The sequence below is a fragment of the Carassius auratus genome, unplaced genomic scaffold (genome assembly GCF_003368295.1).
Source record: "Carassius auratus strain Wakin unplaced genomic scaffold, ASM336829v1 scaf_tig00029140, whole genome shotgun sequence".
Lineage (NCBI taxonomy): Eukaryota > Metazoa > Chordata > Actinopteri > Cypriniformes > Cyprinidae > Carassius > Carassius auratus.
The window spans coordinates 66,218-83,434 of NW_020525740.1; the positions used below are offsets into that span (position 1 = coordinate 66,218).

Sequence of the window (17,217 nt, forward strand, 5' to 3'; positions counted from 1 at the left end):
TTAAAGTAAGACTTAGCATGAAGGTCCACACCTGAACCAAACTGTAAGTGGGGCAATAGCAAATTATGTGAAAACCTAAAAAAAAAAAGTAATACAAATTCATATAAATTAGTTACCATTATACATTTTCACTACTTGGTAGCTAATTTCAATGAGAGTATATTGGTAAATGTTAATTTATGATCAATGCACATCAACTCAAAATAAAATCAACTGTCAGACTGCTACTGAAAACATTAGGTAAGTCAGGTTTTACTTCTTTAACATAAAGTTCACATATCTAGTAGATTTTAGAGTGTGTAACCCAATCAGTCTGTGTTAAGCCAAATTTATATAATGTGGATTGATTTTTCACATTTTACCCTGCCCGTTGCCTTTGAAATTATATTTTATTCAGACTCAATTCTTTCATACACTTAAGTTATTATTTATTCCTCCCCAAATACCCATAAGGTATTCATAAATTAAGGTCACATATCAGAGCTTTCTGATAAACTGTTCCAATGATCAGCTTTCCTCCATATGGGGTGGCCACTGAAGAAGCAATGATCACACTGCCGTCATCTGCATATACCTGAGTCACCCGGGGCTTTTCAGACAGGATGTTCTCAATCCTGATAACCTACAGGAGAACAAAGTTATATTATAGATTTGTAACCCAGAGAAAGTTGGGAGTAGACAGGAGATAGTGGGAAGAGAAAGAATACGGCCCCGTCCACACGGAGAAGGAGCTTACCCCAATCCGATCTTTTTTTTCCCCTCGTTTCAAGAGATATCCGCGTCCACACGAAACCGCAAAATGATGTAGTATACATGCCAGACCAGTATGTGGTGCTGTAATTCTGACACAGAGATACACTAAAAACAGAGAAGAAGACTTGGACTATGCTCATAAACCTTGCGTGTGGTACACAATCGAACATGGAATAATACATTTATTAATCTGTGTTAATGTTAGTTAATAAAAATACAATCGTTCAGTGTTTGTTCATGTTTTTGTTGCTGTTACGTGACGTAGAGGTGTCTGACTAGGGGGGAGACGTGGGCTGATGACGTCATCGTTTCTGAAAATATACGGATTAGCCGTCCAGACGAAAACGCAAAGACGGCGTTTTCAAATTTATCCACTTTGGGACCCGGTTTCAAAAAATAGCGGTTTCACCTTACGAACACGCTGGATGCGTGTGGACGAAACGCCTATCCGATAAAAAATTTGTGCGTATTCACAAAAACGCGTCTCCGTGTGGACGGGGCCTAAGAGATGGAAACATGATGCAAGCCAGAATAGAACACGACAGCTCATCATATTTGAGCATCTGCACTAAACAGCAAAACACTAAACAATACACATACTCACACACCTCAGAACCAGGTGGACCTTTCGGATCATGAAATATACATTTGAGGCCATTTAGGTGGCAGCCCAACTGTAGATCTCCAGAATTATGGTCAACCTCAGTGTTGTCACACAGTGACCCCACATCAACCTCCTGGGTAAGAAAAATTTACATGCAGTTATGTTAACAATAGCAGACAGAGTAGTTGTTAGCTGTCCTATATTAACAACGGTCAACGTGAAAACCTTATCCCAAGATGTTTTCTATCAATTTTGGGTACAGAAGAAAGAACACCATTCAAGCGGGACTTAGAGTGATATATAAAAGTTTTTAAAATAAATATTGTGGGTATTAATTTAGAAGCGGGTTTACAGGGTTTACAGATCACAATGCAAGCGGGAGAAGCCTCATGTCAAGGTCGTCACGATCGCAGATGAGATGACAACATCCAAGATCAAGACTGTTCATGTACCACAGAGTAAGATTAAAAACGGAGTGGAACTGAAATGTAGACCTTCGTTTATGTGTTTTTGACTTACACTGTACATGAGGTGAGAACAGGTAACTATTTAGTTTGGTATGTTACTCGCTAACTTTAAAGGTGACCTATTATCCACCTTTTTACATTATGAAATATAAGTATCTGGTGTCCCCAGAATGTGTCTGTAAAGTTTCAACTCAAAATACCCCAAATATATTTTTTTATATCATTTTGAAAATGCCTATTTTGAGTGGAAGCAGAAACACGCTGTTTTCTATGCCAGTTCAAGACTGCTTGTTTGTCATGTTTATCACGTTAAAATCATGCTATTTAAACCATATTATTTTAAACTTCTGATATAGGGTTTCTGAGTGCACACATCTGAAACACATGGACAGAAAGCGGCTGTTACAGCATGTGAATACTAAACTAAGTTCTTATTCACAATCGATTATGTCTGTGAAGGTTTTAGATCTGTGTGGCAGCAGCGATATACAGTAAATAAATCAATAATACCACTGCTCTGTTATCTCCTCTGAGGCTAGGACTTGATTGATGGACAACTGTACCCGGGAAAAGACAGCGGCAATCCGGTTCCGAGAAAAGAAAGATAAAAAATATAAAGAAGAAAAAAAAAAGAAGTGAAAAGGAACCAATGAATCTAATATTCTCTCGGAGTTTCCATGTTCCCTGGCGAAATTAGTCATGGTTTTAACAAGGGGGGGGGGGGTCGCTGTTGTAGCCATGTTAATTGCAAATTGACCATGGTTTTATTACTGCAAGTAATAATTTTCAAAATAAGTATTAAGATTTTTTTTGTTGTTGTTATAAAAACAGACCTAAGCCAATGGTAGCCTTTAAAATGACTTAAAATGCATTATATAAAAACAATGAGGCAGCAATTATTGGTTAATTAATAATTATATGGTTTAATCTAATAACACTGTTAAAACAGGCTACATAATGTAGGCTAGTACAATATAATCAACTGATGTACATTACATGTTATTACAAATGCCTGCAAATAGAGCCAAGGGGCATGTAATTGCTGCTGCTACAAAACAATCAAATCCTTAATGGGCTATTGACCAAACATTTAATTCAAGGATCCACTTCTTTATTAATTCAGCTAAATCAGACATGCTCGTTTTCTCAGAGATTTGCAGAAAAAGGCTTAGCAAAACAAAGTTACTGTGTTAATCTTTTTCATATTTGTTTGTTTGGTAGATGCACTGGGCACCTGATTATAGGACTTAAAACCTGGAATAGTCAGATTTTCATGATATGTCACCTTTAACATTAGCTAGTTTGAACTTTGGATCTTCCAATGTTTCTCTATGGCGCTGAAACCTAACGATGCCCCAGTTGAGATGTCTGCACAGGTCCTGTGCAACTGATACTCAACTGCCATTGGCTCATGGGAGGGGCTTACTGATAGGTCAATTCTACACACACACACAAAAAACATTCTGTTCGTCATAAAATAAAGTGTGAACATTTTATGTAGTTTGGTGTTTACCTTTAAATGAGATAATACAGTGTTTTTCTGGATTTCCAAGACAACAATTTTGTTCTTAAGAATATCTGCCACATACAAATGTCTGAAATGACATATTAATTGTATTATGTTGCTTTTCCACTGCATGCTATGACATGGTACGGCTCTGTACGGTTCACTTTTGGGGGGTTTTCCACTGGGTACAGTACGTGATACCTGGTACTTTTTAGTACCACCTCGGTTGAGGTTCTAAGTGAACTGTACCATTGCCAAAACGTGATCTGTAAACTCTGCTGATCACAGATTGGCCGGAGAGAATCCTCACTACCTGCGTCACTGAATTTGTGACACAAACACAACAGCCCTGCTTTCCGTTCAGAAGGGCTCATCCCTATGCCCTAATCCCTTCTAGGGGTTTACCCCCTGGAGTGAGAGCTTCGAAGGGTTGAAGGGTGAAGGGGGCCAAACAACTGTTTCCTGAAGTGCCCTTCTGCGTCATCATCACGTGCCCACAAGGAGGCGCCATCATCATGCAAAGAATCTGCGCAAATGATCATAGGCGCCCAAAGTGTCCATCAGTTGTACCCTTTGAAATCCTTCATTCGGAAGGGCCCTTTGAAGTCACCAGTTTTGAGCACTTCGGTTTAGAACGACCCTTCAATATAGCGGCCATGATTGTAAAACAGCAGGTATTTATGCAACCTATTATTTTTTGTCTCAAGGAACAGTCTCACTTGAAAGTTTTTCATGATTTAGCAGGAATCTCTAAATGGTAATAAGGCACACACAAATATGCATACATTATATTAGTATATCAGTCTGGCGAGTAAACTAAAAAATTTACTAGCAAATCGCGAACCAGTTGCCAAGGTATCAGTAGAGGGTTGGTTAAACACAACCTAATTTTCATTTTTGGGTGAACTAACCCTTTAATGTGTTCTTTCTCATATGTCACAATGTTCAGATTTGACAGGGAACAGCAAAAGTGTTACTTTGTGCCCTTTTTCAGAAAATAAAAGCATTTCAAATGCATTATTTGTGATCTTCCCCATTCATTCTAAATGGCCACTCATATTTGACCGAGAACCCCACAAGCATGACTTTGTGCCATTTTGTACAAAATAACAGCCTTTCAAAACAAACTCCCTGATTAAACATTAAAGTACACTATTGTGGTAAACAGTGCAAATTTCCATCAGTTTTTATTTAATATTGTGAAAATTATTAAAAAATAATACTCAAAAAAATAGGTGCTTTCTCTCAGACAAACAAGGCTTACGATTGATCAGATGCAAATTTAAATACAAAATCAATCCTAAATGAAAGAAAAACAGTTGACAAAAAGAATGAATCCAATATTTGGTGATAATATAGCATGATGATTGATTTATAAGCAATTTTTTGAGGCCAGGTCATTTTTGAACACAACACAAGGGTTAAATAAGTAAAAAATCAATTACATTGCCTCCACTGCTTGAACTTTAATGTCAACTAACCCAAAGCATTTATATTCTTAAATAACTGAGATGTGTCTGTTGCATGACTCATCATTTTATAATAACAAAACAAAATGTCAGAGTAAATTGGTTTGAAGACAAAACTTGGTTCTTTTACCTTAGTCTTCATATAAAAACACTCAACTGGCTGACTGACTCTTACCACAGCAAAAGTGAATGTCAATTGTGAACACTAACATGCAAATCATTATACTTAAATGTGTTGTTCTGTGATCTCCAGAGCCTTTGTATTTCTGTCATCAAGAAAATATATAATGAGCACAGGGTGAAATACTTTTAAGTAAACTATGTGTTTGACAATGGCAAGCTGCAGAAACATTTCTGGAAAAGACATCTACACCCTTTGCAAAAACTATGACTGGAATTTTGTCTGATTCACTAACATTGTTCTGTGCATAGGTTTTTTTTTTTTTTTTTTAGTGCACTGACATAACCACTCCATATTGTTGGATGAAGCCACAGTTTATGTGTCTGATTCTCACGTTACTTTGAACTGCCCTGCTCTAAGTGCTGTACTGGGGTGTGGTTTTAAGTAAACTGAAAAACCTGCCCTACTAGTTACACAGCAAACTCGGTAATCACTTTTAACATTCAAGTGAAACTGTTGTTTCGCTTGTTAGCACACACACACATTGGTTGCACAAGTGCTTTAGTATCAATGTGGACTTAAAGGTGCAATAGGAGATCTTGGAAAATGCTAACATTAGCCTGATAGCACTGAAAGCGAAAGTCCCACCTTCTCCGCAATCACCATCTAAAGCCACGTCTCCTGAACGCATTTATGCTCACAGATCAGAATACCAGAGACAACATTACTACAATAGGCTACATCAGCGGTTCCCAATTCATGTCAATGTTCCAAAGTGAAGTAAACCCCTGCTCAGGGATTCACGTAGCTCACTTTTAAGTTGGTTATCTGAATCGGGTGTGTTAACTAAGCGAGACATGCTAAATATGTGCGCAAGCACTGGAATTGGGAATTACTGGGCTACATCATGTTTCATTAACAAGCGAGAAAACTTTAAAAGTACTACAATGCCAGTTAGGAAGACTGGGTTGTTGATGTTTGTCTGCCATTCTAGCTCTGTCTGCACAGCATACATGAATACGCTAATGACGTATTCTGTCTGTATAAACAGGGTGCGCAGAGGTATGCATATACATTGACAGTCAGGTAGAAAAGCTATTTAAATTGGACCGAGCATTTTGATTGGACATGCATTTCTTGGTCCTATGCCTTCCACAGAATATATAAATACAGATAAATACATTTAAACCACTTAACTTAATGATTTCTATCGGGATGTGAAGAGACTTTCAACCAGTATAAAAATAAAAAATAAAAAAATAAAAGAATCTGAAGACAATCACCTATTGCACCTTTAACTTGCAACGATAACAAAGAGTCTTACCCTGAAATAGGTTATTGAATTCATATTCGATGGGAGGACATGTGACAATGTAGAAAATAGACTCATTCCCCATGGAAACAAACTGGAGTAGTGCAGAAATAGCTCCTCTTCTACCAAGCAAGCTCGTATGGCCTGTGTTCTAATTCTGACGGTCTCTTCAGTCGCCCTTCCATGATTTTCATTACAACTACTTAGTTATATATATATATATATATAGGCAACGCGAGAGCTATCCTTAAATAATTTTCTAAATACCCAGTGTATGTATTTACCACTTATAAGCTATCCATCTTATTCAAGTGCACACTTGTAAACATGAAACAAACTAACTTTTCATGCTTTTCATGAGTTACACGTCACATTTTTTTTAATAATGAAATTTAATCTAAAAGGATAGACCTTGGTAGTTTATGGAAAGAGATGGATTGAGGACATGGAAGGAAAAGCGGTGCACCACTGAATCACGAACTGCTCTCGTGAAGTCAGCCGTCGCCTTGGTTACCTTTGACGTCACGTGGCCCAGCCTCGTCTCGGCTCCTGGGGCTGGTCTGATTGGAGGGAAACCCCGTGGATTAGCCCGACAGCCCGTGAGAGTCAGCTGTGAGCCGCGGTTAGCTTAGCTCCGACAGGACCGTCGTTATTCCCAGACATTCAGGTAAGAGAATTCGCTAGATCGGGATAAATGCCATGCTAACTGGTCTCTTTTTATCATCTGCGATGAGAAATTAAATTCAAAAGAATATGGACGATGCAAGGCACATGACCGAGTAGCTGCTGATGCTAACGTGCTGGAAATGAACAATAAGCCTTTGCTTGGGAGATCTAGGCCGCCCCTTTTTGTTTCTTCTTTTTGGTATGATATCTGGTGTGGTCGAACTTAGATTTTAAAATGACGGCTAAAACGACACGATTATGCTTTAAATCTTACACTGGACACAAATCGCAGTTTTCTACGCGCGCCCTTGTGTAAAATAATATTTAACGTTAGTGTATTTTTAGTGCTGAAACAAGCCGAAGCATTTCTGTACTTGCTCTCGATCTGTACGTTACTTGGTCCTTTTATGGAAAGACATTTAACGTAATTCTTAACTACTTTTATTTTCGATTGCTTCCGGTTAGTTAATTTGGTTGATCATTATCAGACGATCTTTCATCGTGTCTGTCAATCGAGAGACCCGCCTGACATAAAGCGTCGTCCCTCTGCTCTATCAGTCTTATGGGGTAACGTACACAGAACTTGTGTAAATGATTAAAAACGCATCGGTGGTTTCTTGACATCACAGACAGCAGCGGATTTCTTTGCTGTGAGGTCAGTCGGCCATGTAGATGGGTAGGGCAAGACCTGCCTTCATCATATGGCTTAGCATGCAAGCTAAACCTGGCTTTAACCTGCAAGCAGCGGTAAACTGTCACCGTGACACTTAAACTGGACACATTTGACAAATATAGCGAGGGTCAGCGCTGTTTATATTCATTGCACAGTGTATTGTAATAAACCAGTCACAAACCTTTAGTCTGATGTTGCTGGTTAAGCTTTGTGTAGTCAGCAACGACGCATATATTAGTCCTTCTCAACATCGAAAGGGATTGTTTACCCAAAATCATCATTATTTATTTACCATAATTTTTCAGAACCGTTTCACTGTTTTTCGTGCAACATGTTCATCATAATTTGACGGGTTGACAGATTCGGTCGCAATGGAAATGAATGGATACTGAGGCTCTCAATCTGTTAACCAATACTACTCGTGTTCCACGGGATGAGGGTCATTTAAAGAGGACATAAGGAACATTTTTTGGGAGTAGTCTAACGTTACCCCTTTAAGACATAATATGTAAAGCGCGTGAATGGGTAGCTATGGGGACTGGGCGTGGTTGTCGAGAACAGCACATCCGCATATTTCTGCGCACTGTAATGCGACCCTGGAGGGCAAATACTTATGGCATAACTTTGTGAGCGTGTGTGGTGTGTGCAAGATTGGTAGCTAGAATTTTGTGATTTGATCTTTAGATTTTTGCAGTGTGTTTTTTTTTTTTGCTCCTTCCGTTTATCTTTTGCTTTCACTTTTTTTTTTGGTACCTTAAAGGCTTTCCATAATGTAGATGAAACCAATGGTGCTCGTAAATAGCACCGATTTGACAGTTTGTTGTAGATTTTGTTTTGAGTAATGATGAAAACATTTGTTATACAACATATTAATCAATTGATATATAAATACACACACACACATATATGTATGTAAGAAAATGTCAGTGGCATAGCACAAATGTATCGATTCACTGATGTGAAATTTTTATTTAATTTTTATTTTAATTTTAATTTATTTTGTTTCTATTCTCAGTAACAATGAGCTTGCGTCTAATCAGTAAACAGACAATTGACACTTGTATTAAAGCTCAAGTAAATCTGATTCAGTGTCTGATTGAAGTCTCTTGTTCCTCAGCACTGAGCAGCCATGGACAAGAGCGAGTTAGTGCAAAAAGCCAAGCTGGCCGAGCAGGCCGAGCGCTATGATGACATGGCAGCCGCTATGAAATCTGTCACTGAGGGCGACATTGAACTGTCTAACGAGGAACGCAACCTGCTCTCGGTGGCTTACAAGAACGTGGTGGGAGCCCGCCGCTCCTCCTGGAGAGTGGTCTCCAGCATCGAGCAGAAGACGGAGGGCAGCGATAAGAAGCAGCAAATGGTCAAGGAATATCGGGAAAAGATTGAGAAGGAGTTGAAGGACATCTGCAATGACGTACTGGTAAGGATCTTACAACTCGGATAATCCCAATCGTTTATATTCTGACCCAGGGATACGCACAAGATGCGCACATTTGCTCTTGTGCCTGTTTCTTTATTGCAGGTGTTGGTGGGTAACGTAGGTTGATAATCCTGCTTGCGTTAATTACTCATCGTGAGCAAGGCCCTCTTTCAGCCAAGCCTATTAGTCCAGGCCTGATCTCATTTGTTCCAACGCATGCACAGGTGCTTTACCTCGGGACAGTTTTTGTAACCCTGATGACAGATTTAAGGGGTCAGGGTCTATTTAACTTCTGTTTCATTCTTCAGCTTGTAGAAATTAGTTTTATAGATTCTGTAGAGCACATAATTCACGTTGAATAGACTTTATGTAATAAGGGTCCTTGCCTTACATTAGGTAGAATGTATTCCACAATGTTTACTTGTGCTTAAAAACACCATACCCTCATCTCGAATGTATCCTTGTGTCATTTGTGAAGAATTAGAGATCAAAAAAGTTTAAGTATTTTACTTGATACAGACTCTAGCTGGTCTAAGTCCTGTAAACTGGTATACTTTGAATTGGAGGTTCTAAACAGTGATATTTGAATTTAGGGAAATGTGTATAGAAATTTAGTCATTGTGAAACATGGTTGAATTTACTTCTGTATTGCAGTGGGTCTTTAAATATAACAGTATTCTTAGTAGAAATAAATAACAGGTTCTTGTCCTTTCCATCCCAAATTCACTTAGTGAATTTGATAAAACATTGGCTAATTATTTATCTGTCAGTTAACATTATTAAATAGCTCGCACATTTTAATTAATGTTAACCGAAAAGGAAAGTTGTTAATGTTTCAGATTTATGAATTATAAGAGTTACTAAATTTTTTTAAATTAATATTTAGATTTTTAAATTTGTAATAACTTGTTGATATACTTTTCACAATAAGGAAACATATATTGATTTTGTGTTTTTGCTTATATTCAAAATAATTAATTTGCCTATGTATATATGGTTAAAATCACCTTTAAAAACTATTCAAAAAATAGCTTAGCATAAAATAAAAATAATTTTACTATTAATTTTTTTTGCATATATATGTGCAAAAAAAAAAGGGTGGACATGTACTGGTGACATATCACAAGTCTTTGAACATCACAGAAGGCAAAGATTTAAAGTCCACTTTAACTCAGCAAGTCATAAGTGAGGTCTTCTGAGAAACATGCTCACGCTAAGGCTTCGGCCAATGTCTGTGTAAGTGAGATGCAGCTAATTAGCTTTTAGCAGCTGCTCGGGTGGGAGAGATGAGGTGTGGGAAGTGAAGCGGCCTCTAGAGAGCATAAGGACAGCTGAACTCCCAACAATGTGGATGTGGACCAAACATGGGCACCACTTTACAAGCAGATGAGCAGCAAGATATTTTGAAACTTTACCAGGTCAAAGTAGAATAAGTGTTTTGGCCAGGCTGCCTGATGTGTTTGAAGGGAGGGGACACGTTGACTTTGTGTGCACAACATAGCATGAAAGTAAGTGGCTGAAGGCCACAGGGCTCTGTTAATGCACAGGTTGAGTCACCTCTAATCCCATAATCACAGCAGCTGAGCTCTTGTTTTTTGGGCCACTGACCTGTGACCCCTCACGTTACAGCCAAAGGGACTTTGGCCTTAACATGAATGAAACAAGACTATGATGTCATGTGTATTCCTACATATTATGTAACTTAATGCTGCATTAACCCTTACACTGCATTCTTATCAGACATGAAGGGACAAGATTTCAATGCAAAGCAGGGTTTTTTTTTTCTTCTTTACGCAAAAAGCAAAAATGCAGTGGAACAAAATCACAGCTTGTCTGACGTGGTTAAGGTGCGGCCATATTTACCATAACTTGGTGTTTTAATCCATGCAATTAGGAACTCCATGTGAGGGTGCAAGATTTCCCAACACAGATGTTACAATAATGGTCAAATGGATGCAGAAAACTGCTTTTTTTTTTTTTAAATGACTACTGTGAGCTGTGCTTTTTTCACCTAAATTTAGCTAATGTGAGTGCAACTTTATATAGCTTTATAGTGTGTGATTTAATATGGAAGAGGATGTGAGTGGCAGTTGCCAAGTCACACTTTATCACTATATACACATCAGATGAAAAGATAAAGCCGCTCACCTGACACAAGCTGCTGTGATCTCCCATCCACATGTCTCGACTTGATAAAGATGATGGGGAAGCAGATGGTTATGCAAAACCATAACTGTCCATCTGTCAGCTTAGAGCAACATTATGGAATTGTAATTTGAATCCATGCATTGCTCTCCACCATTGAAAGCACAAGTAGGTCATTGGTTCATCAGTGACATGTGACTTAACAAGGTTAAATGACTCATTTGTATTGGAATGCCTGAACGATTCCTCTGATTATGGAGACCTTTTCCACCTAAAGAGTTCCATTGTTTCACATAATCAAGGTCACCAACCAGTGATATCCTTAAAATTATGCTCCCTATTTATCAGTGACCTTGACAAAATCAATTTGATCCAAAAAGATTGTCCTCCATGGTTTGTTAGGGTGTCATTGGAGAAGCTTGTATTGCAGTAACAACCCTGTGGTTCTGTCAAGGGGGGCAACAATCAGGCCAGTCGAGCTGTGAACAAGCCCAGCAAGCTCAATGACCTAGTTCCACAAGCGCTAGCTCACACGCCATAGTCAATTCTCCCAATCTCCCCTTCCTCCGTCCCTGCAACAAAGTCTCAGAAGCGTCTGTGAAACTCCAGTCCACCCCCCAGCCGTCAGGCTTCTCTTATCCCCAAATGCAATCCAAGGTTATTGTCTAAAAACGCCTAGAATGCTGAAATTCTAGAAACCACATTGTTGGGACATAGTGAAGGGTCTTTTATTTTTTTGGTTTACTGTAAATGGCATCCCGGGACTGGACACGTTTTGGTATCAGAGGTTTCATGGTTTCACCTGGGCCTCTTTTTGTAACAGCATGTCGTCAAACGAGTTTTCTCTCTTATCTTATCTGTTCACGTCTTTACTACTCTTGACTCTTGTTCTGCTCTGGACTACTTCCACCTTTCCTAATACCACGCTGAAACCAGGATGTGAAACCGTTTGACGAACCGCTAATATGGTTTTTCTCTTGTTGTCTGTGTGTCACAGGTTCTTCTGGACAAGTACCTTATCCCCAAGGCGACCCCGGCTGAAAGTAAAGTCTTCTATCTGAAAATGAAAGGCGATTACTATCGCTACTTAGCAGAGGTGGCTGTGGGAGAGGAGAAAAGCTGTAAGCCATTCTGTTAAGTCTATCCTTAATGTTAAAGTGAAAGTTAATACAAAAATGAAAATGTACTCACTCTGCAGGTTGTTCCAAACCTGCATGACTTTATTAAAAAAAAATTTTTTTTTTTTTTTCAAAATTTGAAAGTCATTGTGGTCCAATATAAATTTTTGGACTCCATTGACTTTCATTGCAAGCGAATGTTAAAAGTTCTGAGGTGTATTTAGTAAATTAAAGTTTACTAGACAAATTGAGATGGTGGAGCTGCTAATTTCCTTAAATCCAGTTAACAATGTCCGATTGCGAAGCTAGTTAATCGTGTAGGCACTTGAACAATGCGTCATGGCTCTCAAAGCCACTCCACCACCTGCCCATGAATGTACTAGCTTCTGCTAAAAATGTAACATTTCCACAAAATATTGACCTGAAGCCAAGCTTGAGAGGAAGTAAGTGGGTGGAAATCTCTACAGAGGATCCCTTTTTTTTTTTGTCGAACAGTTGTGGCCCATTCATAAATTTTGGCTCCCTCAGTGAAAAATTCTATAGTAAATGTACCATGTTTTTGTCTCAGAAAGTTTGTGGTTAGATTTTTTTCTTTCATTCACCAAGAATGAATTAATTGGATCAAAAGCGAGGCAATTCTTTTACTTTGTTACAAATACATGCTCTTTCTTTTAAACTTTGCTCATCCAAGGACCCCAAACAAAGTGTCGCAGTTTCCACAAAAATACTGAGCAGCGCAACTGTATGCATAACTATAAGATAATAAAGACAATTGTTTTTGAGCTGTACATCAGCATATTTGAAGGATTCCTGAAGGAGCATGTGACACTGAAGCCTCTGAAAATCCAGTTTCTTATATTTATATTACAGTTTTGTATTTTTGATCAAATTATATAGCCTTGGGTGAGCATGAGACTTTCAAAAATAATGAGTAATCTTGCTGATCCCGGACTTTTGAATGTAGTGTAGGTAAATCTTTCAACCCCAAACTTTTTTGGATAGTACAATTACAGTATAAACCAGACACCTTATTAGCTTGCTTTGTTCACAGGCTGATTCTATTTCAGGCAGATACTATATAAACCTTGAAATGGTTTGCTCTCCATTGTCTGTGTTGGTAGAGTCAGAAAGGAACAGGGCCGCAGTGTGCGTAACAGGAAGAATCGTGCGGCAGTCTTCCTGTGCCAGGAGCTTGACAGGCTCTCAGGGCGTGACTTTAGGATTCAGTTAAGGGAAAGAGAGAGAGAGAAAATAATAAAAGAAGGGTCTTGAGGTCTACAGGGGAAATGGTTAGCGGTCTGATTTCCTTCCTTCACTGAAGCAGGTGCAGACATGTGAGTCCACCCACCTTTACTGAATGAATGAGAGCCTGTGTGGGCGGAGCTCCAGCGCTGCTTCACAGCCTGTCGGATTCCTGTTCCGTCTTGTTAAGAAGGAAATGGAATATAATTCCCTTTTTATATTGATTCGGTTGTCTCTCGCTGACGCCATCTGGCACAGATCCTCAGTACTCACTGTGCTCTTGGTACAATGGTGTTGAGTGAAACAAACTAAAAAGGCCCACATCATTCTGACAGTGTGAAATCTTATACCTAGTTGTTAGCAACAGATTCTGAAGGTTTTGAGGTTTTATTAAAAGCTTTGTGTGTGCTAGCAGCAGAGTACAATCAAAACAGAAATGGACACCCAGTGAAAGCAGAGAGGGAATGGTTCTAGAAAAGCGTTATTTATATAACCTGAAAAAATGTTTACAGTGGGTGATTGCAGTCAAGATAGCACTGCTATTAAAAAACAGGTAGATAGGTATAGTCAATTGTAAATAAATATAATTTAACAATTTTAAACTGTCAAATCTGACAGAATATTCACTTTATTTTTCTTAAATATAAGTTTGAAAGCGCCTAGTGCCAAGCTTATAACATGTTTTCTAACTAAACTCTCCTAACTGCAGAGTTTGTGCTTTAACGCCCTCTAGTGAAAAATATCATTTCAACGATTTACAGCAGAAAAGCCTCTTTTTTTTTCTCTCTCTCTCTTTCTAATTTTCATTTTACTTAATTCAAAGTTAAAGGAAAATAATAAAAGCAAAATCACACAAGTTGTACTCTAGTTTCAGATATTTCAGACCCAATATAAACATGTTACACTGATTATTCTTTAAGCTCATTATAACTGTTAAATCTTGAAAAAAGTCTGTTCACACACTTTGTCTCTTTCTATCTCCAGCTATCATTGGCAATTCACAGGAGGCCTACAAGGATGCCTTTGAAATCAGTAAGGCAGAGATGCAGCCCACGCACCCCATTCGTCTGGGCCTTGCGCTCAATTTCTCCGTATTTTATTACGAGATTCTCAACGCGCCCGACCAGGCCTGCAAGCTTGCCAAAACGGTAAGGTTAACACACACCCACATGCGCACAGGCTAATGAACAAAATATAAGAGCGTTCCCTGCAATTATATTGTCGATTCGAAATACCCTCATAAGCCTGTAACTTGACACTCAATTTGTTTTTGGCCGATCTTTTTCTCCTAGGCTTTTGATGAGGCCATTGCAGAGCTTGATTCGCTGAATGAAGAATCATACAAAGACAGCACATTGATCATGCAGCTACTGCGGGACAATTTGACAGTGAGTTTCTCTTTAGTAACACGTTCATTCAGTACAGGTATTAAATGCATTGGACTTGTCTATGTGGAATTAGACCCGATTATTGAAACTCCACATGTCAAAATGTTTTGTGTGGCGACAGTACAAAAACATACATGTTATAAAAATGTAAAATTAAAATAACTATACATGATGGCAAAGTGCACTTATTATACATGTTTGCACCAGATTAGTGCTGAGAACAGGATTCCTTTAACCCGGCACTTAACCTTTGCACATTTGTTTTGGGAAGAGGTTGCAGTCTGGTTTAATAGTAGTTTGTGTCATTTATTCCGCTCTAGTTTAAAATAAAGTGTTTTAGCATTTATTCTTTGTTCAGTTAATGTCTAACTAGTGCCCTTTGCTTTGTTTCGCAGCTGTGGACTTCAGATAACCAGGGTGATGGTGAGGACGCCGAGGAGGGCCGGGAAAACTGAGTCTCGCTCTGTCCGTCCTTCCCGTGTCATTCACCTGCCATCGTTCCAGCTCACCATCAACACTGAGACCACCTCATCTTCAACTTCTGTTTCTTTTAGTTCTTTTACTCTCGCGCCTTCCTTGCTTTCTTCCTTCCTTCCCTGTCATTGTGGGGTTTTTTTCTAAGGATTTGTGTAACGGGAGGTGGGTGGGTGGGAGGGGTTAAATAGAGGGGGACCAGGAGGGGATGAGGTTTGTCTGCTGTTAACCTTGTTTTCTCCATGGGGAGCTCTAGGTTGATACATTAGTGTGGAAGAAACGCAGGTGAGGCAAGTTCTCAGCTCATGCAAAGTTGCAAGTTAAACCCTTTTGGTATTCGTATACTGTATGTAAATTTCTGTCATTTGTCATGGTCATTCTATACACCTGCAGTTTAGCGTCTGCGTTCTAACAGCCCTCGTCTTTAAGTAGAGTTGGGGATAGCAGTGCTGGTCTTTAGCTGGGAAAGAAGCAACGGCAGTGTCACACGTCATCCAGTGACCTGCTCGCTCACACATCCTGCAAAATGAGGGGCAAAAAAAGAAGTTACATTCCATTTATTGACACTTTCATGTTTGTTTTTCCATGCCCTGCAAACGGCATTTACTTATTCCCTGTTAATTACGAGGTATAGAGGACCCTAAGAACAAAGAGCACATAAGCTTGATACTGTTACCGTATGACTGTACAAGCAGAGCAGTAGGAAATACTGGGGTGATTTAGGTTTCCAGTAAAAAAAAAAAAAAAATGTTTTTTTCTTTTTCCATTAATTTCTTTTGATACTTGCCTAATTTGCATGTGGCTCTGAAGTAGTTAATATGGGGAGGAAAGGGAGTACTGTGGGGCTGGCTAGCTTTGTGTCATGTCTCTGGAGTTTTCATACAGAACACCCAAGCATAAATGTTATTTGGAGGGAAAATATGTAATTTCATGTAAGTGGATTAAAAAATAATTTAACACAATGATTTTACTAGATGTGGTTTTCTTCTTCTTGTTTAATAAAAATGTGATGTTTTATCATATTAGGATAAATAAAATCAAGTAAATGCTTTCAAAGGAATGCATTTTTGGCTTTCTAAAATCATAATGTAACCTAAACATAGTTATCGGGGGAACTTAAGGAATACTGCACTTCAAAAGTTTGTGGTTGGTTATAATTTTTTCATTGTATTTATTCAGCACAAGTTAAATACACTTTTTATAAAAAAATTATAATAATAGTTGATCCAAAGTGACAAAATATTTACAAAATACTTTTTCTAGTATATTGTATATTATATATAAACATAGTATATATATGAATATTTCACAATATTACTGTATTTTTTTATCAAATAAGTTGCATCAAAGAAGCACGTCTCATTGACCTCAAACTTTTGAAAGACACAAACACACACACACACATACATGTATATAACATGTAATTGTGCAAAAGCCCCAAAAAGAGGTGTAACACAAAGAGGTGCTTTGAGATGTTCAGATTTCATCTCCTTTGTCCAGAACAAATCAGAAGCCCAAGGCATAAAATTAGTGTACTGAAACTTAATTCCATGTAGAAACCTAAATCGACACCCTTCTGAAAGGAAAATAATCATTAACAACATGACAAGCACACTAATGAAACCAATGCTAACACAATCATTAACATTATATATTTAGATGATCTTTTAACTGATATAACCAACATGTAAGAATGTTGGCTGGATTTTCTTGTTTTGTAAAACTGAAAATCGGAGAATCATAACAACACATCTGTAGTATTGTGCCCAGCTGAAAGAAGCGGCTCGGAGCAGAGGTTTGAGATCTGTTACAGAGATGTCCTTTACAGCAGCTCTGATCCGCTGATATGCTGGAC

The 17,217-nt window shown here is 38.4% G+C and overlaps 1 protein-coding gene across 1 annotated transcript; it reads left to right on the forward strand.

Annotated features, from left to right (window-relative positions):
• Nucleotides 1–6,748: 6,748 nt before the first annotated feature.
• LOC113079751 (14-3-3 protein beta/alpha-A-like) lies at nt 6,749–16,324 on the forward strand. Its single transcript, XM_026251957.1, has 6 exons — nt 6,749–6,900; nt 8,690–8,995; nt 12,138–12,261; nt 14,485–14,648; nt 14,793–14,888; nt 15,284–16,324. Exons 2-6 carry the CDS (start codon nt 8,702–8,704, stop codon nt 15,341–15,343), a joined length of 738 nt encoding a protein of 245 aa, XP_026107742.1. The 5' UTR covers nt 6,749–6,900; nt 8,690–8,701; the 3' UTR covers nt 15,344–16,324.
• Nucleotides 16,325–17,217: the final 893 nt, after the last annotated feature.